Here is a 26,350-nt window from a genome sequence, read left to right as displayed (position 1 = left end):
TTATTTAATTTATAAATACTTATTTAATAAGAAATACATTTAATGATTGATAAAATTGTTAATTTTTTTTAATAAATTGTCGAATTAAAATATTTTTTGATAACGGGTGACAACTGTCAAAATTGTAGTCCGTGGTTTGACAGCGCATAGACAAAAATATAGATTTTCTACGGATATGGCCGCGTATCGGCAATACAACACTGCAATGTTTTGTATAATCATTTTTTAAAATGTATAAGGTGTTTTTTTATTATAGTGACTAGTACTGACTAGCAGATTGTGTATAGTGCTGTGATATTTGTAATGGATATAGAAGAGAGCGAAATAAGAGATGCAATCGAGATGGTAGAGACTCTTCAGTCCATGATCGACGTTGCAGCTGAAAGACTCGAGGGTCTGAGGACGCAATGCTCTACGAGCGCGGGGCTGACGCAGCAGGAGATCCGGACGCTGGAGGTAAGGCTCGGCGGCCCGAGACCGCAGGGACCGGGCGCCTGCCCTTGAAAGTATTAAGGGGACCCGGGATTCAAGGACGTCGTTTCACTCAAGGCCTCCAGCGTATAGTTCAATGCCGACGTAGAAAGCGGCCTTGTTGCGTATTCCCGGCCACCTTGAGCGTATCCCTGACCTGTTAATGCAGCACAATACACCATAGCTTATGCAAACATTGAAAATCTGGAAACAATCACTTAAAATGACTTTTACATATATTTTATTGAATGCAGATTGCAGATTAGTGTCTCCAAATTGTGAGACTATGTTTGATTATGTGGGAAATGTGTGATCTACCTCTAGTTGCTGATAAGATTATGAACATTACATCTCACAGGTGTGATAACTGATATCATTAAATTTGTGGGGTTACATCTACATGATTTCACATTTTGGAAATTCCTGTAAACTGTTTTACCTGATAGTTAAAAGTAAAAAGGATGACTTGAAAGGATAAATTTAGATACAATTTTTTCCTCAACTACATATCTAGATGTAGGTTTTAAAAAATGAAGGTTTTGAAAAAATAAGATTTGATTATCAAAATAAATAAGTGAAACTTATTGGCCTATTGATTTATTTTGATAATTATTAATTCTTAATAGGTAGGTTTTTAACCTTAATAGAATAGGTATATTCATGGAACATTTTTAAATTATTTGGTCTTCTTTACATCTCAAGGTGTTATATTTTCACATAACTAAATCTAAAAGAGTTTCATGTAAGGACCATGATAAGTTCTAGAGTGGCTGTGGATTCAAAATCATAGTACATTTTTGAGCAATAGTGTTTGATCATGGAATTGTAGTTAACAGTTCTTTGGCTCTTAGTTGAAAGGGGTTAATAAAATATTTTTAATATGAATAGGTGTGATAGAAATGATAAAACAGATATATGTGCCTTTCCACCGGATAAAGACCCTTCTGCTCATGGAGCATAAGGACTCTTTAGACAAGAAACTCCACATATGATCATTCAAAAAAAGAAAAATGAAATGATTGTTTATTTCAGGCATTTGGTACAAAATGAATCTAACTTCTTTGTATTACACAATGATCATCTATATCTATACAAAAAAATTAAAGTAACCTTATTCAATTATCCTCAGGGTAAATGTATTTATAGCTTATAGTAAATTATTAACCTGTTACTCAACAGTTATGTAAGTAAAGAATAATAAGAACTTTAAATGAATTTAAAATAAGATACAAAAAGTCTCTTAAATTGCTGTTGATGGATAGAGGGCCTAGTCCAGCCATATATTTTTATCACATTGAATGGCAATGTTGTTGACCAAATTGTATATTAAGGAATTACCTACCTATTGCTAAAGTTTCTGCCTGTGACTTTGTGTGCATGGGATGATGGGGATGATCAATAAAAACTACCCTATCTCCTTCCCTGTGCCTCAAACTATCTCCATACCAAATTTATTTTTGCTTCAGTAATTTAACCGTGAAGAGGTAACAGACAGAGTTACTTTGGCATTTATAATATTAGTAGGGATTTTTTGTTAAAATTTCCTATCAAGCTCATGTAACTACGTTCCAGTCTATGTAAAATTAGCAGCAGAAGTTGCTAAATTAAAACAAACAAACCATTTGATTATGGCTAGAACAGCCGATTGCAGATTTAAGTTGAGAAAAAAAAGTTGCTAAGTGGGCCAGGTGTTCAAAATTATCTTGGCGCGACTTTATTGGCATTACGCTGAGTGGGGGTCCTATTTAACGTCTATATGTATATATAAAATTTGTAATTTAACTGATTGGTTGACGTAAATAAATTTATTTTCTTTTCTTTCTTTTCTTTCTTATTGTTAAGAGAATAAGAGCATCACAATGTAATTTTGATCACCCCACCTGCTTAGCAACTTCCGCTGCTGACTGTACTAAGCCCAAATAAAAGTAACCCCAGTTATTTTTGAAGTGGCCACACTAATATATACTTGCATTCAATGCTAATGCACCTCCATTTGAAATTCACTCCAGTTATGTCAACAAACAATGGACAGAGTTATTCAATTTCCTGTCCATATTGTGTGGAATAATTTACACAATATTTTATTTTATAATATTTTATCCCCAATATCCTGGACTCAAATGGCCTCCTAGTCTAGTTGGTAATGAGTAATGATCCTGCTTTTGGTTTGAAGCAGGAGGTCCTGGGTTTGAATCCTGGTAAGGGTATTCACTTGTGTATATCACAGATTTTTGTTCCTGAGTTATGTATGCAGGGTGGCCACTTTCTGGAAAACCGGGAAAACCGGGAAAAGTCAGGGAATTTCGCTAGTCATGGAAAAGTCAGGGAATTGTCAGGGAAATTTAATGGAGGTCAGGGAATAAAAATTGTCTCTGTATGTACAGTCGACGTCAAAGATATCTTTACATTTTTCGCCTTGTTTCAAAGGAGTAAGGTGCAAAAGTGTAAACATAAATATCTTTGACGTCGATTGTACATAATATAAGTACATAATAAAAAAACAAATTATTAATTTTACCATCTCCAAACATTTATAAATATCTACTATAGTAGGTAAATGCGATCACTCTATCACATCACACTAATATTAAAGAAAAACGTGTTATAATGACAATGCTGATTAAGGACGAAGTTACGAAGGCTGAAATCATTTGGTGTTTGTATCAAGTACTAAGTCATAGCTAACAAAGGAGCGGTGGACAAGCCGTGGATCTCTTTCCTCTGATGATTCCGGACTCTGATATCGCAAAAAAAATGCGCTTTCAAAGAACAAAAATAGCCTACACTGTTGTATACCTACGGACGCCATATTTTTTTCGACAATTAAAAGAAGCATGTTCTGATTGTGATGTCGTTACCATAGGCTTTGACGAATCCCTTAATAAAGTTGCTCAGAAAGGGCAGATGGACATCTTTTTCCGTTATTGGGACAATGAGAAAAACCAAGTCCGAAGTAGATATTACGGCTCAGCTTTTCTGGGGCACGCAACTGCTGCTGATTTGTTGGAGGCTTTTCTTGCCACGACTGATGGCAATGACAAAAAAAAAATATTGCAGGTTTCGATGGATGGCCCTAATGTAAATAAAATATTTTTTTGCAAGACCTAAAGTCCAAACTCAAAAGTAAGGGCGAAGCAGGTGACCCAATTCTGCTCAACATGGGGAGTTGTGGACTTCATAATCTCAACAATGCGTTTAAAAAATCACTGAAAGCCTCGGGATGGAAGGTTGTAGTGTTTTTACGTTCTCTATACTACCTATTCTGCTATAGCCCCGCGCGACGTGAAGACTATACAAGGTTTTCAGGCTCGAGTACATTCCCATTAAATTTTTGTGCAGTACGTACAGTCGCCATCAGATATATCGGGGCGGATAAGGCGCTCACAAATATCTGAACACGCCTCTATTGTCAAGGCGTTAGAGTGCGTGTTCAGATATTTTTGAGCATCTCGGCCGCTCCGATATATCTGATGGCGACTGTACGTTGGCTCGAGAACGTTAGCGTTGTTGATCGCGCCACTAAAATTATTTCGTATGCTTTGACTAAGGGAATATCATGGTATAATAATATACTCCGCCTGGTACTCCATTCCCGTCTTTTCTAGGTCACCTAACTGACACGGGCCTACGTCATCATGCGACAGCGCTATATGATAATATGCGATAGCGCTATATATAGCGGCCATGTTGTTGTGACGTAGGCCCGTGTCACTCTGGGAATGGAAGACCATGTTTTATTAGACTATGGGGAATATCTTGTTTCGATCCCGCAATCGCAGTCAATGCAGAATTCCGACGAGAGAGGCTCGATAAAGTGTTGGACATATTTGTCAAAAATAACCGGCTTTCAGGATATGAAGCAGATAACGCCAAAAGTGTCTGCAACATGAATCTAGTATTAAAACTGAATCTGGCATGAGGGTGGGGAGAAGTGACCGAACAGGATAGTCTTATGTATCTTTCAGTAGGAGTAGCAGCGAAAGAGCTATTATTGTTTGTCCTTGTCACAGTCTCACATTTTATTTGTTCCCCACCGTAAATTTAGTATGGATTATGGTGGGCAACAAATGAATTCGACCAATCACAGTGTCGCATTTGCGTATGTTTTGTCCCTCACGGAGGCACGCGTATACCACTTCTATACGATCCTACCTTCTATGGTCTGCAATGATATTTGTAAATCACCTGAATTTGAGAAATCAATGAAACAATTTTCCATTAAGGATGGTCACCGACTGGATGATGTTTGGCTCGGTTTGATAAAAAAGGAAAATAAAGACATGCAAACTTTAATAAAAATGGTCATGGTGTTATCCCACGGAAACGCTTATAGTGCTGAGCGTGGCTTTTCCATCAATAAGGAGATATTAGTGGAAAATCTTTCGCAAGAGTCTATAATTGCGCAAAGACGCGTTTATGACGCTATATCCTAGAGTCGGACCAAGAAAAGTCGGCAGCGCATTTGATAGCCCACGCATTGCAAGTGTTATTTATACGTCATAATTTCATAGAAGTTTGACGTTTAAAATAACACTTGCACTGCGTGGGCTATCAAATCCGCTGCAGACTTTTCTTGGTCTGACTCTACCACGGCGGTATAGACAAAATAAATATTGAAAAAAAAAGATCCACGCGGCTCGATTATATTATATGATACTTACATTTAATATCCAATAAATTCAGTAGTCAGAGGTACCTACTGTTTCAATTGGTTTTTCCTGTATACCTAGCTTTTAACAATAATGGTCAAAAATTAAATGAATTATTGGGTAACTGTAAGAACTGTATGATAGCAAATTACAATTTTTAAATGCAATGAAACAGTACAAAAACGTCACCTGAAGTAGGATGTGAACCCACGACTTCCGTCTAACTATGCTTTCGCTCTTACCAACTGAGCTATTCAGATACTACTTCTTATTATTTACGTTTTGTATTATTTCATTGTACATATTTATAAATTGTGATTTGCTAGCAGATAATTCTGCAAAAGCGCAAAAATGTATTCCAATTATATATTTTATATTTATTACATTTAAGATTATGGTCAGGGAAAAACTTGAAAAAACGCCTGGAAAACCGGGAAAAGTCAGGGAATTTTAGTTGTAGGAAATAGTGGTCACCCTGTGTATGATTTAGAAATCATATGTCAGTGCCAGTATTTACTTGTGCCATTCTCAACAAAAAGGGTACTTATTGTCGTTTGTCAATAAGACGCTATTTCCTTCAATTTGAAATTAACCTTATCAACAACCAACAATGTGCTACCTTTTGGTTGAAAACGTTACATTTATATCAACAAGATGCGAGGACAAATTTAAACTAACAATGGGTCCGAAATGGAGGAGAGTGGCCCATGATAGACTACAGCGGAAAGAGTTAGAGGAGTCCTTTGCCAAGCCGGAAAGAGCCAGAGGAGTCCTTTGCCAAGCGGCACACTGAGTTAAGAGATATACTCTAGTCTCTTACTCAGGACAAAAGGGTTTATAGATTTATACATATCATTGTCTTGGGAGGCCTTTGCAGTACACTCTAAAGGCTAGGAAAAATAAATTGTCTTGGACATAAGCCTTATTTAGCTTGCTGTGGGACTAAGTCAATTTGTGTGAGATTGTTCCATAATATTTATTGTTTATTTATTTTTGTGTGTCAATTTTTGATTTGCTAAGTTGGCGGAAGCTAAGTAAGAACCATTCCTGACATTTAATTAGGCTCAAATTTGATATACTTATTTATGAAAAACCAGTGACAATGCTATTTTAAAGTGACAACAAGCTTAGATGATGTTGGAAGCCATCAAGTTTATAAAATCAACTTGATTAATAATATAGTAAGTACCAAGATTAATGTCGAAAGAAAAGTGCAGACAGCAATTAAAAAACATATTTACACATTTAGCAAAACTCAAAAGCAGAAAGCAAAGAGAATGCGCAAATAAAATTTAGTATGATGTATATAGCTTTCTCTGAAATGCATTGAAGCAGGGAGGAATGGAAGTCAAGTTCTGCTTGAGAGAGTTGAGAGCATATGTGTTGCGGCTTTCTAATGTTTTTAATTCATGAGATTTAATTACTAACATTTCAGTTGTGCCTATGAAAATATTTCTGCCAATAACAAAAGTTCATAAATGAGCATTAGCTATAGTGGTAACAATAATTAGAAAGAGTAAAGTGATGTTTGCAGTTGTGTTGTGATATTTTCATATTTAATGAGATAGCGCATTAAACCCTATAGTTTCATGAATATACATGTATACTAACTCTGTCTGTTATCTCTTCACTCTAAACTGCTGTACCAATTTAGATGAAATTTTGTATGGCGATTGTTTGAGTTAGGGAAAAACACAGGATAGTTTTTATGACAGAAATCATCATTCTTCGTTTTCATGAATAGCTGAAGATAATTCCAAACCTCATTTTATCTTACGGGACTCCACAGACTGTTTTGCCTTAATTATATCTCATTTCATATGTTATTTGTTGTCTCCAGGGCAAGCTACTGAAGCACTTCGCGAAACAGCTGAAGATCAAGGAGCGCTTCGAAGAAATCCTGCCGCAGTTGAATGACATACCTTGCTTGCGGCAGTGGCTACGCGTGGTTGGGCTCAGCGAACAAGCCATACAGGTTAGTGATTTACTTGTTACTAAGTACAATTTGCTCCTTGAATTTGTCATCGGATTTAAGTGGCACTGTATGCCTCTATACATTACCTATTATAGGTACTTGCAATCTTGCATTACTCTTTGCTATACATTTTGTCGTAATTCTGGTTGTCAAATGTTGACAGTTGACAATTCAGTTAGCAGACCACATGGTACCGTATTGCGCCATCTACTTTACCTGTCAAACTCGACTAAAGAGCGCAATTTTCTCTTAGATTTTACCACTCTGGCTATTATTTATCTTACATATTAAACTGAGTGTGTTTTGCAGCTTTATTTTAATTAAGAGAGATAACAAATTTTAACAATCATTGTTCACAGCAAATATGCCTCCGAGTGTCAACCCTGGATTCGCTCCGAGATCGTTCCGATTCCGAACTACGCGGCTGGTTGGTGTCCGTGCGAGAAGAGGAATGGAAACGACTGTGTCGAGCTATGAACCGATTGCGGGCCTATACCGGTATGTTCCTGCCTTATGATATTTTAAGATGGACTAGTAAGATTAAAGGCTTCGGTCGCACCGCAGCGGGACGCCAGCGTCGCACGAACGGAGCGCGAGGAAAGCGGGATCAAACATGGTGCGTTATAACTCGGGATGCGTGAGCGTTGTGCCTCGTTCACACCGCCACGCTAACGTCCTGCTGGAGTCTGTCGAAGACTTAATATTAAGCAGTAAACGCACATGTATTGATGACATAATAAGACTTACTTACTTACTGCCGTGGCGCAGCGACCCGAAGTGGATCTTGGCCTCTGACACTAAGGAACGCCATGCTTCTCTGTCTAGCGCCGTTTCTGTCCAATCGACGATACCGAGCTCGTTCAGATCTTTCACGACCTTATCGCTCCAGCGATACCTAGGACGACCAACCGGTCGTCGACCATCCGGACGGCCCGAGTACGCTCTCCAGACCGCTAGATCTTCAACCATACGGACCATGTGCCCGAGCCATCGGAGTCTTGAGGCTTTCGTTTCTCCAAGACAATTGTTACGAAACTGACACTAAGAAAAATACGACATGATAAGAACATAATTTAATTTTTATTTCCTCAGACGCGTTAAATCGCGGCGAGGCGGAAGCGGAAATACAACTGTACTGGGATTCCTGGGACCGGAACAGGCAAGAATGGGAGCGGACGCGGCTGGAGTGGGAGCGGAGCCAGCAGTGGCGCGGCTCGCCGCGCGCGCGCATGCGGCAGCGCGGCTCCGTGCCCAGCGACCCCGACAACACGCCGCGTAAGGGTGAGTGGCCATGGGACGCGACGGGAGGGTGAGTGACCATAGCACGCGCAGCGAGGGTGAGGTTGAGTTACCACAACATGTGCAGCGAGAGTGATTGACCACAGCAGGCGTCACGAAGATGAGGGGCCACGTAGCACTCTCTGCAAGGGCATAATATGTTCCATATATGGTAGATGATCCTACGGAGTACGTGATATCGTCGATTAGCTACAAGAGAGTTCCACTGAGATGGTTTGGACATGTAAAAAGAAAACCTCCTGATTACATCGGGAATGTTGCTATGGATCTGAACATTGTTGGATCCAGAGGAAGACTGAAGATGAGATGGGCAGATACCATAGCAAAAGACACGACACGTCTGATCGCGCGTAGACCGCGCAGTGGAGAGAAAAGACCAGAAAAAGCAGACCACACAATCAGATGGGAATAATAATGCCGAGGAGAGAGAGATATGGTAGATGATCCTGATAACGTTTAGTTGTACGTATATCGTATAAGCTATACTATTTCACAATTTCGTGCAAAACTCTTTTGGTTTTAGAGCTACCATTGGTTTTCCTGTTGTAGTCAATTACAACGAACTAATAAGATTTTTTATTTCAGTCGGCAAATCACCTAGGACACCTCTAAACAAACGGAAAGAGAATTCTCATCTCCCGGCACCGACGAACCTCACCAAGTCGCGGTCACACGAGAGTCAGCTCGCAGGACGACCGGACGAAGTCGGACCGGACGTCAGGTTAGATCTACTAACGAATACTTATATCAGTAGAGTGAAATTAATCGGAAATCTTAAAGTTTTCACCGTTACCACAGAATAAATAATAGTACTAGTACAAAAGGTTCACTCTCTAACAAAACGCTTCTATAAAATAATAATAAATATTATAGGACAATTTTACACAGGTCAATCTAGTCCCACGGCAAGCTCAATAAGGCTTGTGTTGTGGGTACTAGACGACGATATATATAATATAATATGTATAATTATATATAAAAACTTATACACATAGAAAACATCCATAACTCAGGAACAAATATTTGTGAACACACAAATAAATGCCCTTACCAGGATTCGAATCCGGGACCTCCCGCTTCGTAGGCAGGGTTACTAATTCACTACCGACTAGGCTAGGAGGCCGTCACACGTGTCTATCACGACAGATATGACCGCTAGGTGGCGCAAGCGCGAGCAGGCGTCCGTTCCGTAGCGGTGGGCGGCAACTAGTATGGCTTGAGATAGAGAGTGCGCTACGCCTGCTTTTACTAAAAGATAGTATTGTTTTCAGCGACAACTCCCTCTTGGAGGCGGCTCCCTCGCACCTGGAGGGCTTGTGCTCGCCGCCCGCCTCCCCCGCCGTGCCGCCCTCCCCCGCGCCCCCCACCCCCGCGCCGCCCGACCCGCCGCCGAGGGACCACCCCCCGCACCAGCCCGCCAGAGACGGCAGCCTCACCGTGAGTACACCGCCTACCGAGGGCCCGAGTACACCACCAACACACAGGATAGAACCCGACGGCACGCCTCACACGCCAGCTTTGCTCCCGGTCGCCTTACCGAAACCGGGCCCCACATTTTAGAGCTCAAACCTAATATGTTTTCGTTAAATAACATATAATATACCTTATGTTCTTCCCCACAGGGTTCACTACCGTACAGCGTGATCGGCGCCACCCCCCGCTCCCCGCGCACCCCCGTAGGCCGCTGCATGGCGCACGACATCGCGCACCGCTTCGCTAAGACTTTCAATATGATCGCGACGTGCGACTATTGCGATAAGCAGATGCTGTTCGGATCGGGGCTGAAGTGTAAAGAGTGCAAGTTTAAATGCCACAGGTGAGTTTAAACCTTAAAATCCCATTCAAATAAAGTTCACAATGGTATGACGACATAGCGCACCACTTTCCAAGGACTTTCAATATGATCTCGACTCGTTTTAGACCTTACCTTATTGTACGAAAATAAGATTTAAAATCGTATGTTCTTTAATTGTTGAATCCTATAATATACCACTTTTGTTTGTTGCAGAGATTGCGAGCCTAAAGTACCTCCATCGTGCGGCCTACCCGTCGAGCTAGTCCACGCTTTTAGAGACAAAGTTAGCTTCAAAGAGAGTAAGTTCTTTTTATTGTATATTTGGTACGTTAGTCTATGGCACACATGACTTAAATTCGCCGTCAACTCGGCCGTCCTGACAATGTTGGCGTCCCTGTATAGAGAGTGTGTTTTTTTAAGTGGGGCAGTTTGGGGATATCCGTAACTATTGAACGCAGAGAAAAACTGTCTTTAGACCATTGGGTCTATTTTTTGTGGAAACAATTTTGGCATAGTCAACATTTTGGTCAAGAGTGAGTTGTTCTTCAAATTTAATAAATATAGAAAATAAAATTAATGCGGATCGACTGTTTCATATGTGCGGTTAACTCCCTTAGGATGGTTTTCCATCTGTCCAATAGCTTGGTCCAATGTGTATTTGCGTCTCACATTTTGCTTAATGAGAGAGTGAGAAATAAACATTGGACAAAGAAATTGGTCAGGTGGAATACCACCCTTAGCTGCTTCCCGCGGCAATTTACTCGCGACGTTCTGTGTGAACTCCCCGTTAACCTATCTAATGAAAGAATCTGCACCTCCAAATCTATCGTTTAATTTGAATAGTTGTTGTGTAATGAATGTTATCCCCTTGTATTGATCTAATTTTGTTGTTACCAGCTCCATTTGGGCCTACTCCCCTATTACATCTCCTGGCGGCGGGCTCGGCCGGCTCGCCGGGCGCGTCGCGCGGCTCTCTGCTCGGCAGCATACAGCGCACGCACCGGCACAAGGAGAGGAGGCAAAAACACCCGGTAACTTTACACTCTCCTTTCGTTGAGCGCGAGCCCTGCTACGAGTGCTACGACGGCGCTACAAGCGCTACGAGTGATGATGATGCGACGATTTATGTGTGTAAACTGTCGAGCTGTGCGAGCGGCGTCCATACTTACTATCAGCTACGATCAGGCCTACACCCCTCCTGCATCTAGCGGCGGGATCACCATACAGCGGACGCACCGCTACAAGAAGAGGAGACAGTAACACCCGGTAACTTAACATTAGCGTCCTTTTCACCGCGGTGAACTTGTCAGTATTTTTTGAGAAAATGCACCATGTAATTTTAGTTATCTGATTTCAATAATGACATATCGTTTATTGCAGGGCGACGACCTATCGAATTCTTCATCGTGCAACAGTTCGACGCCATCATCCCCGGCGCTAGTAGCGCCATCTACCCCCCACCACCCGCCGCACGTGCTGCAGCCCGCACAGCCGCACAAGCCGCTGTTCCACTTCCCAGGTACCTTATGTGGTTGCAGTAAGGTTCATGTTGGCTTGTCTCAGAAACTGTTCGTCGTCATCATCCGTGTACTGTTGTAGCATGCGCCACGATACGAGCCGCAAGGATGTTTTGTATGGCACAGCCTCATGCGACCCCGCATACAAATTTGTGTACACATTCCACAACATATTCCAAAGTAACGAAGGGCCACTTGCACCATTCCACTAACTCGGGAGGTTAACCGGTTAAACTAGGAGTTACTGGAGACACTGGGTTAACGGTTTAACCATTTAACCCCAGGTTAGTGGGATGGTGCAATTGGCCCTAAGAGTTCCCAATTAAAATACAGTAGAAATACTCTATCAGTGTCTGGAGTATAATAACATAACACATATATTTTATTTTCTTTATGCAGAAGTGAAGCCTCCCGTGTCGAGTCCGAACCACGTGACACCGGCGCCGACGCCTGCTCGAATAGTCGACTTCAGTTCCGAAGTGGAGGAGATCGAACCGGGTAAGAACAAAAACTGACTTCAACTACAATGACCGAGACTAAAAAGCAAAACGATAACCTAAGCATTTGGTGACCGCCATACAAAGGGGCTGTCCATAAATTACGTCATCGATTTTTGGCGATTTTTGACCCCCCCCCCCCTATAATCATCCAAAAATCATACCTCAAATGACCCCATTTCCTCCTACTTCATGCTACCGTCATCCGATGTCCAGACCCCCCCCCCCCTAATTTGAAATGACGTAATTTATGAATAAAAGTAGCGTCGCGTACACTTATCCAATAATTAGTTGTGTCAAATAAGTAGTCCACATTTAGCGTAACAAACTATACTTGCACACTTTAAAGATTGATCAATAATTTTACAATAACTAATTAATACTAGTATGAGCCTTACTAATGAATACTTGTAACCAATAATTTCTAACTCGGCATCACCTCTCAGCTAAAAGGCCCTCAAAATAACTGCTTAGTTATTTTATTTGTATATAAGTACAGTCGCCATCAGATATATCTGAGCGGCCAAGGCGCTTACAAACATCTGAACACGCCTCTATTCTCAAGGCGCTAGAGTGCGTGTTCAGATATTTTTGAGCACCTCGGCCGCTCCGATATATCTGATGGCGACTGTACAACTGCATCTGTATTACAGAAGAGATGGCGGAAACGAACGAGGCGCTGCAGGACACGCTCGACGCCAACAACCAGAACCAGCCGGGGCCGTGGCCGAGACAAAATAGCGTATGTTCACACCTATTTCAACATTTATATTACATATTAGGTTCCGTACCGAAAAGGTACATAAGTTTTTGGCAAAAATTTAATTTTTGGTACAAGCTTTTATCGCTAACTGTACTTTTCTTACGACAGACAACTAATACTCATCGAGACAATTCTAAAAACCCCAAACACAATTAGGTTTCGTTGTTTTATCACATAGTTCCTATGGCCACCTCTGGTCTCCATCATCAGATCAGCTCGATGACACCATAATATTGCATTGTCACCCGACTTACGTATGTATGCAAAATTTCAGCTCAATCGGAAACCGGGAAGTGGATCAAATTTAACTTGCAAGATTTGATTACAGACAACGGTCAGGTGAAACTAAATAAAAGCTTGTAAAAAGGAACCCTTCTGGTGCAATTTTGTCCGTCCGTCTGTCTGTCATTTGTAGTCGTAAAGACTCATTTTCATACTAATTTGGTCTAATTAAAACTTTCCTTTGTGACTTTGTTGTAACATAAGTCTTTCGCAGAGAAAACTGACATAATCAAAAAATATTACAATACGTGGTGGGCTTTCAAGGTCAGAAACTTAAATTTAAGACGGAATGCGGAAATTAAATGGATTATCTTTCTTTTTTAATTATTTGATAGCCTTTTGCTATTAGTCTTGCTGCATTTGAAATTTGTTAACGCAAGAATTTGAAAAAAAAAAGTTTCATAAAGACATATTTTTGAAGTAAATCTCGTTTGCCCTGCGGCTTAAATAGTGACAAAATGAACTTGTACACAACAAGTAGTGGGCAGCGGTGTCCGTGTCCGCTATCTCGGGACAATAGGTACTTAATGTGGCCACCCGATAACTGTATGATTCAGCGTCGGCGCGTCTCATTTGGAACTCACTCGTAATATGTGTTTACACTGTAGAAATGTGGTAAAGCTTCATCTTACGAGTTAATAACTACAAATTAAAAAAGTCACATTTCCACTAGTGATGTACCGACTATTGATTTGGCCGACTAGCCGACTAATCGGCGCTCGAATGGCCGATTAGTCGGCTAGTCGGCCAGATCATTAGTTTCGTATAAGTTCAGGTGAAAAACAATAGTTTTGCTCAAGGGTTGCGCTATTCATCAAAATTTAGCTTGGCTAAAAGGTGTTCTCTACACGTTCAAAGACCTTCACAAGAATCCTCGTTCAATTTCTGTCTTTAGTTCTTTTATTTTGCGATCCTGAGCAGACCGTCAGTACAGCTTGTAGAAGGTATTTCCAAGGCTCTATTTCTCGTACGTTGTCGCCAGTTAAGAACCTATCCCCTGTGGTCAGCGTCTTTACGTGCAACGTGCCCTGACTAAGTCTCTAAATTTTTGCAATAACATTAGTTCCTCATGGCTCCACCATTAAAAAAAAAACTGAATAATAATAAAAAAACATTACTATCGAACTTGCACATGAACGCGAGAATCAGTTGAGATCACTCACCAACATACGATAACGATTAAACGGTCAATTATATGAACAAAAGTTATCGTATGCACCCTGAATAGGTATTTTAGTAAAATAAACATAAAAAATATGGTAAATATTGACAGTTGATTTCTTTTTTTTCTGTTTTTCTTTCACTAATAAAGTGCCGACTAATCGGCCATTTTTGCCGACTAGTCGCCGACTAATCGCCGACTACAAATGTGGCCGGATAGTCGGCTTTCCCGACTAGTCGGCGACTAGTCGGTACATCCCTAATTTCCACTAAACATAACTAATGAGAAAAACCGTAATATTTCCACTAAATATAACTAGGAACCAGGGATGTTGCGGATGCGGATATTTAAAGGCTCACATCCGCGGATGCGGATGGGGATGTCAAGATTAGGTACTTAGATACCGTCAAATATTACATTTTTAGTATTTTTTTATTACAAAAAACCGAAACGTTTAGTATTTTAGCAAGAATGTGAAAGGTGCGTTATTTAATAAACAGTAACATGGCCGGCTTTTCTGGATCTAGACGATTTCTTTATAGGTAATGACGAAATTACCAAGCACTTACGCCGCCGCTAAGACGTTTCTGTACCGACTTGTTCGACATCCGCATCCGCATAAGCTCCGCATCGATTTTATGCGGATGCGGATGTTCGCAACATGCTAGGAACTGTCTTTTCAGACAAATTTTTCGATTTTAATAAACACACTCAGATCGGTTCTTCCCTTTGGAAGCTAATATTCACAAAAAACATGTAAAACTCATAATAATTGACAGGGGTGGGTTAAAATTCTTATAGGCAGTTGTGTGACCACTCTCACGGATTGATTACTGTCTTCTATCAAACAAATAAACAATATGTAACCATTTTTGAAACGAAGTTCCTTATCGGACGGTTTGCGGATGGGGGCTAGGAGAAAAAAAGTGAAAGATTTTGTCGTCGTTCCAGTGCGATACTCGTAGATGTAAGTGGCAAATTTTGCCGTCACAAACCATACTAGTGCGATAGATGTAAATGTCAAATTTTGCCGTCACAAGTTATACTAGTTAGTCCGATATATGTCAAAGAACCGTGTCCCGATTTGGGTCATGGTGCGTCCATTAATGAATCGCATACTAACGGATAGGGGTTTACGAGTACATTCACGGAAAAATAGTTTCATTGTTAATTGAAGTGGGCATATGATTATAGGCAACCCAACACTGGTGGCTTAATTGCCGTTTATATATCTGAAGATTCTTCATGGATACTGTCAAATCTTATAAAATAATGTCTCCCATTTCTGTTCAGGGACATTTTATTGGTTGTGTTAGATGCCTTGCATACCCTTATTACCAAATAATGTGCTGATTTGGCCCGGTAGCAACGAGTTCGTAACTTCGTACCGCGTACCATAAAGAAGGGGAGTGGGGAAATGGTCGGCTCCCCAGGTCCAATATATGCAATATTTCTTCATGCTCTTAGCAACTAGGGCAAGTTATATATCATTTTTGTATAATTTAGGGACGACGAATTCATTTTTGAAATAATCGTTATATACCTTTTCATACAAATACACTAATTTTTGCACAAAAAATGAAAATTATATGTATTTTTTTAGGACAATTTTGACCTTTACTAAATAAAAAATTGGACAATTTAGCTCATTTATTCCTCATTCTAAAAAGTATCACTTTATAATAGGCACTCATATATTTTTTGTGAATAATAATTTGTAGCGCGTGGCGCTGACGATTTCCATTTAAATTGAATTATGGCCAAAGTCAAACATTTTAAAATATTTAAAAAAAAAACCTGAATCTGGCAATTGAAAAGTGTGAATACAATGTTTTAATATTTTACAGATAAATTACAGGCGTAATTTTTACAAATGAAATGGGTTTCTGCCACCATATTATAAGGCAGTAGACTTTTTTTGCTAACAAGGTATGCCCACCAAATACGCTCATAAGAACGATATATTCTATTGACATAGGCTATACACTATCTAATGATATATAAGTTACTTCGGGACGCGACATGGCCCAGAACCCATACTACCCGCGACACGGTTCTTTTGCCGTCACAAGAAACTACTCCGTAACCAGCCTTTCTTAACTTCGTTCCAACCAAGTGGTCCACGACACTCACCACTTTTTCTCCATTTAATTAATGTTTTTCTAGAAAAAAAACACCACTTCATTAATATATACAAATGACTCCGTCACATGTTGTGGGGATAAAAAACAGAACAACAACTTAAATAATATGTGACTGGGCCCGTATAATTAGTGAGCCGTTAATTTTAACTGGCGCGCGACCGTCAGTCAGTCTCAAGCTGTCAAGTCAACAATTCAACGTCGTAGGACGTAGAGTAATGAACGATTTCGCGTATCGCCGACGGTATTTCGAGGAAGTGCGTTTGTGTTTGTTATTTATCTACACATTTGTGACTATTAAAGCATGTTTAATTTAATACATTTATTATTGTGGATAAATCACGGCAATTGAAGATGGTTTTTTAAATATTAACCTTTTGAACGCCACAGTCGGCAATTGACGTCAACGCAAAATCGTGACAACGACGCCAAAGACGGCATTTGACGTCGATCGTTTTTTGATGAAAATCTACTGAAAAACACCCCACTTTTAGGTTGGCATTATTTATTCACAAAACTAAATTTTACCTCCGTGGCGTCAGTGGCACGGCAAATGGATGCGCTGTTTGGCGTTCAAAAGGTTAAAGGTCGAGAAATAGGGATATTTCATATTTGTTCTTATTTTAAATATTTACTTCGCACCGCAAATTTACGATGATGGGATTGATGACAGATCAGTGGATCTGAGTTTTCAATAGCAAATGCTTATTTTCTCCGTTAAAGTGCAATAGCATAGCATAGCAGTGCATTTATCTACTGACCATGTAATACACAGTAAGTAGTCTAGTGCAAATAGGAATCTCCTATGCCCTTGCGCAAGCAAGAGGAAAGTTATGAGGGGCCTCTCGTTTACTCGCGGGTCGCGGGGGCACTGCCGTTTAAACCGTCATACGCCTAAAACTGTTCCTCTCTTTCCAGCTATCGCTAAAAGAATGGGACATCCCATACGACGAGCTGATACTCCTGGACGTGATTGGGAAAGGCCGCTTCGGTACCGTCTACCGCGGCTGCTGGCACGGCGCCGTCGCGGTCAAGCTGCTACACGTTCAGGCCCTGTCCGACCACGCCATACCTCTAGACACCTTCAAACATGAGGTAAACTTGACTGATAGAGATATCACTAGTGTATTGCATTCTTAAAGAAAGAGACAGGTATCGCTACGAGGTGATTCTCCTGGATGTGATTGGGAATGGCCGCTTCGGCACCGTCTGCCGCGGCTGCTGGCACGGCGCCGTCGCGGTCAAGCTGCTACACGTTCAGGCCCTGGCCGACCACGCTATACCTCTAGACACCTTCAAACATGAGGTAAACTTGACTGATAGAGATATCACTAGTGTATTGCATTCTTAAAGAAAGAGACAGGTATCGCTACGAGGTGATTCTCCTGGATGTGATTGGGAAAGGCCGCTTCGGCACCGTCTGCCGCGGCTGCTGGCACGGCGCCGTCGCGGTCAAGCTGCTACACGTTCAGGCCCTGTCCGACCACGCCATACCTCTAGACACCTTCAAACATGAGGTAAACTTGACTGATAGAGATATCACTAGTGTATTGCATTCTTAAAGAAAGAGACAGGTATCGCTACGAGGTGATTCTCCTGGATGTGATTGGGAAAGGCCGCTTCGGCACCGTCTACCGCGGCTGCTGGCACGGCGCCGTCGCGGTCAAGCTGTTACACGTTCAGGCCCTGTCCGACCACGCCATACCTCTAGACACCTTCAAACACGAGATAAACATTGTTTTTTACCCAATGTATCAAAAACAGAACGAGTGCAAGATGCTTTCTAATGTCCCTTGATACCTTCAAACATGAGGTAGGTCTTGTTTTCATTAAAACTTCAAACCGGCTCGAACATGAAGAGACCGAAGAACCAGTAAGACGACTTGGGGTTACCAGATATCCTATACTAATTTAGTAGAAGTGTGCGACCAGGCGACCACTTATTTCAGTCACATAAATCACAAGTATCAATAATACTATAATTCTTGTGCGTAGTGTGTCCTTTTAAGTGCCACAAGCAACGTCATATATTCAAATAAATATGCTGACAATCTACACTTTCTAATTCATTGCAAAGTCTGTGCAGAGTCACAGAATAAATAATAGTACTAGGTACAGAAGACTCACTCTCTAACAAAACGCGTCTGTTACGATCAGGACAGATATGGCCGCTAGGTGGCTTCAACGCACGGCTTATGGTATGGTCTGGAAAGGATGTACTGGTAGCAAAGCGACGAAATCGCGGAGTGAGCCACGACTGGCAGAGTTAGCTTATTCTGGTTAGCTTTAGGAGTAAACATGGGCCGTTGTGCTGTTGACTAAGCTATTTAATTTAGGCACCTCTAGCCCCAAAAATGCTAATCTAATTTCAGTTTTAGCAGCAATTCCTAATGAAGAACTCTTTAAAAATGTTTCAATTTTTTCCAGGTGGCAACATTCCGTAAAACCCGTCACGAGAACCTGGTCCTATTCATGGGCGCGTGCATGAAGCCGCCGCGACTCGCGATCGTGACGTCACTGTGCGGCGGCATGACGCTACACATGCACATCCATCTACGGAAGGACAAGTTCAACCCCAACAAGAGTCTTAGTATAGCGCAGCAGATCACGCAGGTATATGGTTTTCTTGTATTCTAGTAGCAGTTAGCGCAGGTGTATGTTTTTTTACTGTCTACCGGCAGTCTATTTTTTTTCCGTAAGGGTGGTATTCCATCTGTCCAATATCTTGGTCCAATGTCACTGCGTCTCACTCTCTCATTAAGAAAAATGTGAGACAAAACACACATTGGACAGGTGAAATACAAGGGTAACTTTGACCGACGAAAATTGACCGTTTCCATTTCTCGACAACACGAAATCATTTTCGACAAATCACACATCGATAAAGCGAGTTCACACTGTGAGCGTAGCGAAAAGAAATGGCCTTATTTGGGTCAAACTTATTTTAGTTGTCTTGTTTTTGTCCCCAAAAAATGTAACAGAGTGGAGCCTTTTGTATGGAGTGAAATTTAGTTTTTAATTTTTCTCATGTGAATTATAATCGACAGCTAGAAAGACATGCAATAGCACTCAACTTTTTATATTTATTTGATAAAAGACAAAAATAGAATTGGGACAGAGTGGTCAGAAACCCTTGTCTTGTCTTCAACAAAAAGAAAATAATTTTGACCCATTTCGGAAACTAAGTTCAATTAAGTGAATATATGAGAATAGACCATTACCTTCTGACTACCCTTGGGAGCCTTATAAGTCTCTAAATTCTGATGAATGGTTGTTTGCCAGGGTATGGGGTACCTGCACGCGCGCGGCATCCTACACAAGGATCTTCGGACGAAGAATATCTTCGTGGAGAACGGGCGCGCCATCATCACCGACTTTGGACTGTTCAGCGTCACCAAGCTGTGCTTCGGGAACAAGTCAGTACCTGTTCTTCTATTATATTATTTAACGTAATGCCACCTTAATTTGGGTAATCAATTCACATTTGGAGCATTCCACGGGCTGTCCCGTAGAGACGCATTTTATTTCCTGTGTTGCGACTTTTTTTTCGGCATAAACAGGCGATTATTTTTCTGTGAGTATTTTTGACAATTTGTCATAGAAAAGGAAACTCTTATACCTGCAAATCTTCAGAAAATTCGCGTTAAAACGGTAGACAATTTCATGGAATGCTCCATTTTAGATCCCGAACAAGAATTTTGAATCAAAAATCGATAGTTAATACTAGTTGAAATTTCTTTGTTCATCATTTCAAGGCGGTAATCCAGAGTATGCCTAACGTGATACCGAATTTAGTTTGGCATCGTAATTTTTTAGGCCTATCAAAGATACCAAAATCGGGGTCCTTGTATTTTTAAAAGTATTCGCTTAGTAGTTGGCTCCGGCTGCAGACATATTTAGTAGACAACCTATGCCATACGTCTTGTTTTGTGCAGTGCTCGCGGCGACAGTTTAGGCATCCCGCCGGGCTGGCTGTGCTACCTGGCACCTGAACTGATGCGTGCTCTGCGGCCGCACACGTCGCTGCATCTGCCTTTCAGTAAGCAGACTGATGTGTACGCTTTCGGGTGAGTTTCGATTGCTTACTCACTTCCACATATGTATTAGAAAGAACATATCAGACGACTCTAGCTCGCTTGCTCTTTAGAATTGTCAGGAATCAAGCAGCACTAAAATCATTCTACTACACACTACACACATAGTACAACAGCCCTGTCCAACTCTGGAACTCAATTTATGTACCTACTACATATATTTAATTTACATTAGTACATAGGTAACGACCGTAGTCCGTAACTGTGTACGGTACACACGGTGTACTGAAATAGGTGAATATGCTTAATCAGTAATTAAGGAAACAGCAATCAGTAAGGTGACTGCTAGGGATTGCAATCCGGTCTGGTTTTGAATCCGGCCGGATCCGGCCGGATTATGGCCTCAATCCGGCGGATCCGGCCGGATCCGGCCGGATTGATATTGCGGATAAAAAATTCATCAAGTCACGTATTTTATTATGTTTTTTAGCGTTATATTATGCGGAGTTAAGGATATTTTTTAATGGATTAATAAAACGGCTGTTTTAAGTTTCAAAAATCAACGTTTTTTTTACTTTACCACTAAGTCTTACCACTAAGTTTTGACGACCGGTCTGGCCTAGTGGGTGACCCTGCCTGTGCAGCCGATGGTCATGGGTTCGAATCCCAGTAAGGGCATTTATTTGGGTGATGACACAGATATTTGTTCCCGAGTCTTGGTTGTTTTCTATGTATTTAAGTATTTATATATTATATATATCGTTGTCTGAGTACCCACAACACAAGCCTTCTTGAGCTTACTGTGGGACTTAGTCAATCTGTGTAAGAATGTACATGTCTATTTATTTAAGTCTTATTACAATAATCAGTCTCACAAATAAAATCTTCTTTTTCATTTAAAATATCTATAGCCCAACCCACATTTCCCACAAAAAGGTGCTTTCAATTCAACCATTTTAGTTTGAGCAAACAAAATCAATGAACGTGCATACCTATACAAGTATACATTAAAACATTTATTCACACAAAACATTTAACATTTTTAACGGGATAAGTTCGCCTTTGTACACATTTATGGTATTCTCTCTGTGTTATGTACTTCTTTGTGCAATAAAGTGTTTACTACTACTACTACTACTACATTTTCCCGCTTTATTTAGTAGCATAATAATAAAAAAATAACATATAAATAATAATAATAAATTAATATTATAGGAAATTTTTACACAAATTGACTAAGCCCCACGGTAAGCTCAAGAAAGCTTGTGTTGTTGGTACTCAGACAACGATATATATAATATACAAATACTTAAATACATAGATAACAACCATGACTCAGGAACAAATACATGTGCTCATCACACAAATAAATGTCCTTACCGGGATTCGAACCTAAGATCGCGGCTTCACAGGCAGGGTCACTACCCACTAGGCCAGACCGGTCGTCAAAAGTCAACATATAATCCCTATAATTACTTTTAATTCGACAAAACATTGGTTAAACTGCTGAAGTGCTGAATGAAGTTTTATAAATATTAATTCATTATATTTTAAATGCAGGTAACACTTATTATAACTGGGCTATAATGGTTTGTACAAAATAAAACGAAAGAAGATGTACATTAAATTACAATGTAACAACACAATAAATTGAATAACCAATTCAGTACTTACGGTGCACGGAAATCTTAACGCTACGACGACACATATTTCGTCGGCTAGAAGACTGGCGTCAACTAACAAACAAGTTGTTGTGTTGCTGTTTGCGAGTTAGAAAATTCGAATATTGGCAAGAACTTTTAAATTTTAGCAGTGTTTTAAGCTGTTATTTTATATTTTAGCGCTTTGATTCACTTTACCGGATCCGAGACCGGATCCGGTGAATTTTGCCGGATCCGGTAACGTGAAAAATGTGCCGGATCCGGCCGGATTACCGGATCCGCCGGACCGGATTGCAATCCCTACGAATTGTTTTATAAGCAATTTCAGAGTCATAAATATTAAATTGTCACCAAGATGTACATGGAAGTCCTCGTTCGTGATAAAAAAAATACAAATTTTACATTTTGACGGAAAGTGTGTGGTGTGTGGAAAATTTAATAAATTGTACCTGTGTATGCAGGACCGTGTGGTACGAGTTACTCTGCCTCGATTTCCCGTTCAAAGGGCAGCCAGCTGAAGCGATCATCTGGCAGGTCGGCAAGGGCGTCAAGCAGGCGCTCGGCAACATGTCCTCTACCAAGGACGTCAAGGTTGGCCCTTTTCCGATTGCACTTTAAACAAGCTTGTGGTCTACATTGGTAAGCTAGTCCCCAGCTAAGCTACTAGTTTTTTGCAAAAACTAATGTTTTCGGACCTTTCAACCTAAAGAGAATACTATGCCTTATTAGAATTTTAAGTTCGATTTCCTCACCGGTGGCCTTGCTTTGGAAGTCGCATGGCTAACACTTAGATCACGAACAGATTAAGATTAATATGGTGACGGTGTCTGACATTCCGTAGAAAGTTGTGAAAGTTTTTGCAAAAGAATACTTTAATGAAATAAGCTAAGCTAGACTCGCAGTTCCCAGTTTATCATGTTTTTTTTATCTCTTTGCCCTAATAACTTTCTCATTTCTCAGGACATGCTAATGAGCTGCTGGGCGTACCAGCCATCGGAGCGTCCCGACTTCGCGTCCCTCCTCGCATCGTTCGAGAAGCTGCCCCGCAAGCGTCTCGCACGCTCGCCCTCGCACCCCGTCAACATGTCGCGCTCGGCGGAGGCCATCTTCTGAGACTGACGCGCTCGCACGCGCGCGGCCCGCGAGTGCGAGCGCAACGCCACCGCCATCAACACTATCTGCCGTGTTTCTACGTGAAGCAGATGAGAGAAATGTAAGACGGACAGTTAGTATTCATTTGAAATTAGAAAAGTCGGAATTGTCTAAAATGCTTCTAAGGTTGGTATTCCACCTGTCTTATTTCTTGGTCCAATGTGCATTGCGTCTCACTCTTTCACTAAACAAAATGTGAGACGCAATACACATTAGACAGGTGAAATACCACCGTAAAAGTGATGCGAGAGCGAGCGTTAGAACGACAAAAAAAACGAGATAAATGAAAAATAGTCTTTAGTAATCTGTTAGATAGTGTTAACACATTTACATGAATTTCTAACTATACCTAGTTATAGTTTCAGTTAATTCAATGTAAACGTCATAATTCTACGTTTTATTCGAGGTAATGATGAAAATTCCGGGGCAAAGTTGTGTATTGAAGGAGCTTTGATCGAGTACGGAAAAATTACAGTCTCTCAAAGTATAAATAACCATTGGGAAAACATGGCGGCATGTGCAAAATTAAACCGTACGCTAAGGAACGTGAGTGGTTTTTCAAATGAAAAAGAGGTGGTTTATGGAAATTTCATAAATAAAATAACATATACTATATTTAAGTAATATACACATCTTTGATTGTGTTGTTAGTGTTTGATGTAACAAAACGACTTATCGTTAGGTAATGCAAACCGGTTTTTATTTGTATGAAATATTGGTTAATAACCGGTTATTCCATACAATTAAAAACCGGTTTGTATTCCCTACATATCGTTAACTAACCGCAATAATGACGTTTCTGACAGGTTGTACCCACAATAGAAAGGGTCAACGCTAACTTATATTAGTATAAGAATAATTTTAATATCTACGTTGAAATAATGTTAATTTACTCAAATCAATGAGGTTCCAGTGAAAATGTAGTCCTATATTTTACAATATGACAATGTAAATAATATCAGTATCTTTATCATCGTGTAAAATTCTTGGATAGTTGCGGTCACCTCGTTGGTTAAACTTGTAAAGCCTTGATCTCGTAACTAGAGTAACGAGTAAATTATATTTTCTTATCAAACTGGACGTAGGTTTGTTGAATGTGTAAATATTGTACAGTGTTACTAGGTGTGTGGGTGATATGCTGGGCTTTTTACTTACACATGACCTATACTTTATACCTACAGTCTGGCCAAAAAGAGTAGAAATTAAAAAGTGGCAACACTGTAGTGTCATCCCTTTCAAACCAATTTATATAAGAAAACGGGACGACACTACAGTGTTGCCACTTCTTAATTTCTACTCTTTTTTGCTAGACTGTAAGATGTTTTAAGCATCATTTTAATAAAATGGTACTTATGCTTCCCAGGCGATCAAATGGAATCTATTTCTTTAAATAAATGTAACGACATGTCAGATGATAGAATCATACCTTGACATGATATAAAGGTATTGTGCAAGTAAAAGCCTGTGTTAAATTTGTATAAATTAAAATAATGTTGACTTGACGTTTAAAGTATACAGAATCTGTCGACCGTGAGTGTCCTTACATTAACAAGGTGTTATTATGTATATTTCCAGGCAAACATATGTAAAGAAATCTTGAGCCTAATAATTAAAAATCTCTTATCTGTTTGAGGAAATATATGCTTTATGTAGTTAGTTCTTAAGTATTTTATTCCTACTTTGATTGTTCTCATGGTTGAAACAAATAGCAATACTCCTAACTGTACATCGGTGGACCTTATTACAAAAAGCATAAGGTCCACCGATGTACAGTTAACAGTGTGGGCGATGGATGCACATTGGATGTATCAAAGCATCTGTAAATACTGTTTAAACTTATTACTAATAGTTTCTTAACTGTCAGGATGTTTCAAAATCTTAAAAGATGTTGAATTGTAGTTGATGATGAGAAAGCAGGGCTTGGCAAAAAGATGTAAGCAATCATTTTAAATGTCACATCTCACTTTATTGTTGATATTTCCATTTTAATAGAACACAAAAAAAATATGATGGCCGAGAAATGTGCATGTAAAAAGTTATATATGTTGAAAACAAAGTATTATGTAAAAATGGGGTTAATATTTTAGATTGATAAATTAAATTTGTTACATCTCATGTTAAAATTATTTATAATCATTTGAATTTTAAAATAATTATGTTGTATTTGGTTTTCATTTTCTACTTGATAAGACTTAAAAAATCATTGCAAAATTAGTATAAATAAATATTCTGCTTTTCCTTATCATATTTAATTTCTGTCTTAGCTGTTGTGAATCTGAGATGAACCCCAAGATTTAAGAACATCAGAAAATACCTATTAATTTGCCATTAGTCATAGCTACTGAAAAATTGAAAATGTATATTGTCTACTTTCATGTTAAGAAAAACATTTAAATTATTTTAGGCCGTAATGTTAACCTGGTTCTTACATTATCCGAATAGTATAAAACATGTAATTACTTTTACTAAATTTTATTAATACTATTAAATAATAAAAGAAAATTATTCTGGTCACTCCACTCCTATTGTAGTTGTAAATGGGGGGTGTTGCCACTTGATGTGTATATAGGGGGCGTGGCTTGACATGTATCATATATTTATTGATAGCGGAGAGAGTGAGGCCGTAGGTTTACATAAGTAATGAGATTTTGAATGATTAGGTTAGTCGCATTTGCCAAAATAAATCTCCATCACTGTTTTTTATAGTTTTATTATACCCTTTAACATGATGAGAATGACTTTCCAAAATTCTCAAACTATTATTGTTTTCTGCATAAAATGTTTTTCTATGATATGCAGTGTTCCATAAATGGCAGAAATTATGAGTCATTTTCACAGCAAAAATTGTTTTGCAATAATTATGACAGAGATATACCTACATAATTATAATTATATCAAATTCAACATTACCTGAGGATGTTAGTTTTTTTAAAGAGATACTTATATGCTTAT

The 26,350-nt window shown here is 39.7% G+C and overlaps 1 protein-coding gene across 1 annotated transcript; it reads left to right on the top strand.

Moving 5' to 3' along the window:
* Positions 1 to 165: 165 nt before the first annotated feature.
* LOC134796262 (kinase suppressor of Ras 2-like) lies at positions 166 to 26,096 on the top strand. The gene is made up of 18 exons (XM_063768305.1): positions 166 to 456; positions 6,961 to 7,095; positions 7,455 to 7,593; positions 8,188 to 8,376; positions 8,980 to 9,115; positions 9,666 to 9,831; positions 10,017 to 10,210; positions 10,403 to 10,488; positions 11,087 to 11,220; positions 11,570 to 11,708; positions 12,106 to 12,204; positions 12,857 to 12,945; positions 17,470 to 17,646; positions 18,979 to 19,164; positions 19,834 to 19,967; positions 20,487 to 20,618; positions 22,708 to 22,837; positions 23,207 to 26,096. The coding sequence occupies exons 1-18, from the start codon at positions 304 to 306 to the stop codon at positions 23,357 to 23,359; spliced, it is 2,571 nt and encodes an 856-aa protein (XP_063624375.1). The 5' UTR covers positions 166 to 303; the 3' UTR covers positions 23,360 to 26,096.
* The last annotated feature ends 254 nt before the right edge of the window (positions 26,097 to 26,350 follow it).

This window comes from Cydia splendana, chromosome 13 (genome assembly GCF_910591565.1).
Source record: "Cydia splendana chromosome 13, ilCydSple1.2, whole genome shotgun sequence".
NCBI lineage: Eukaryota > Metazoa > Arthropoda > Insecta > Lepidoptera > Tortricidae > Cydia > Cydia splendana.
The sequence above is the reverse complement of the archived record's forward strand: the minus strand, read 5'-3'. Positions and strand labels throughout refer to the sequence as shown.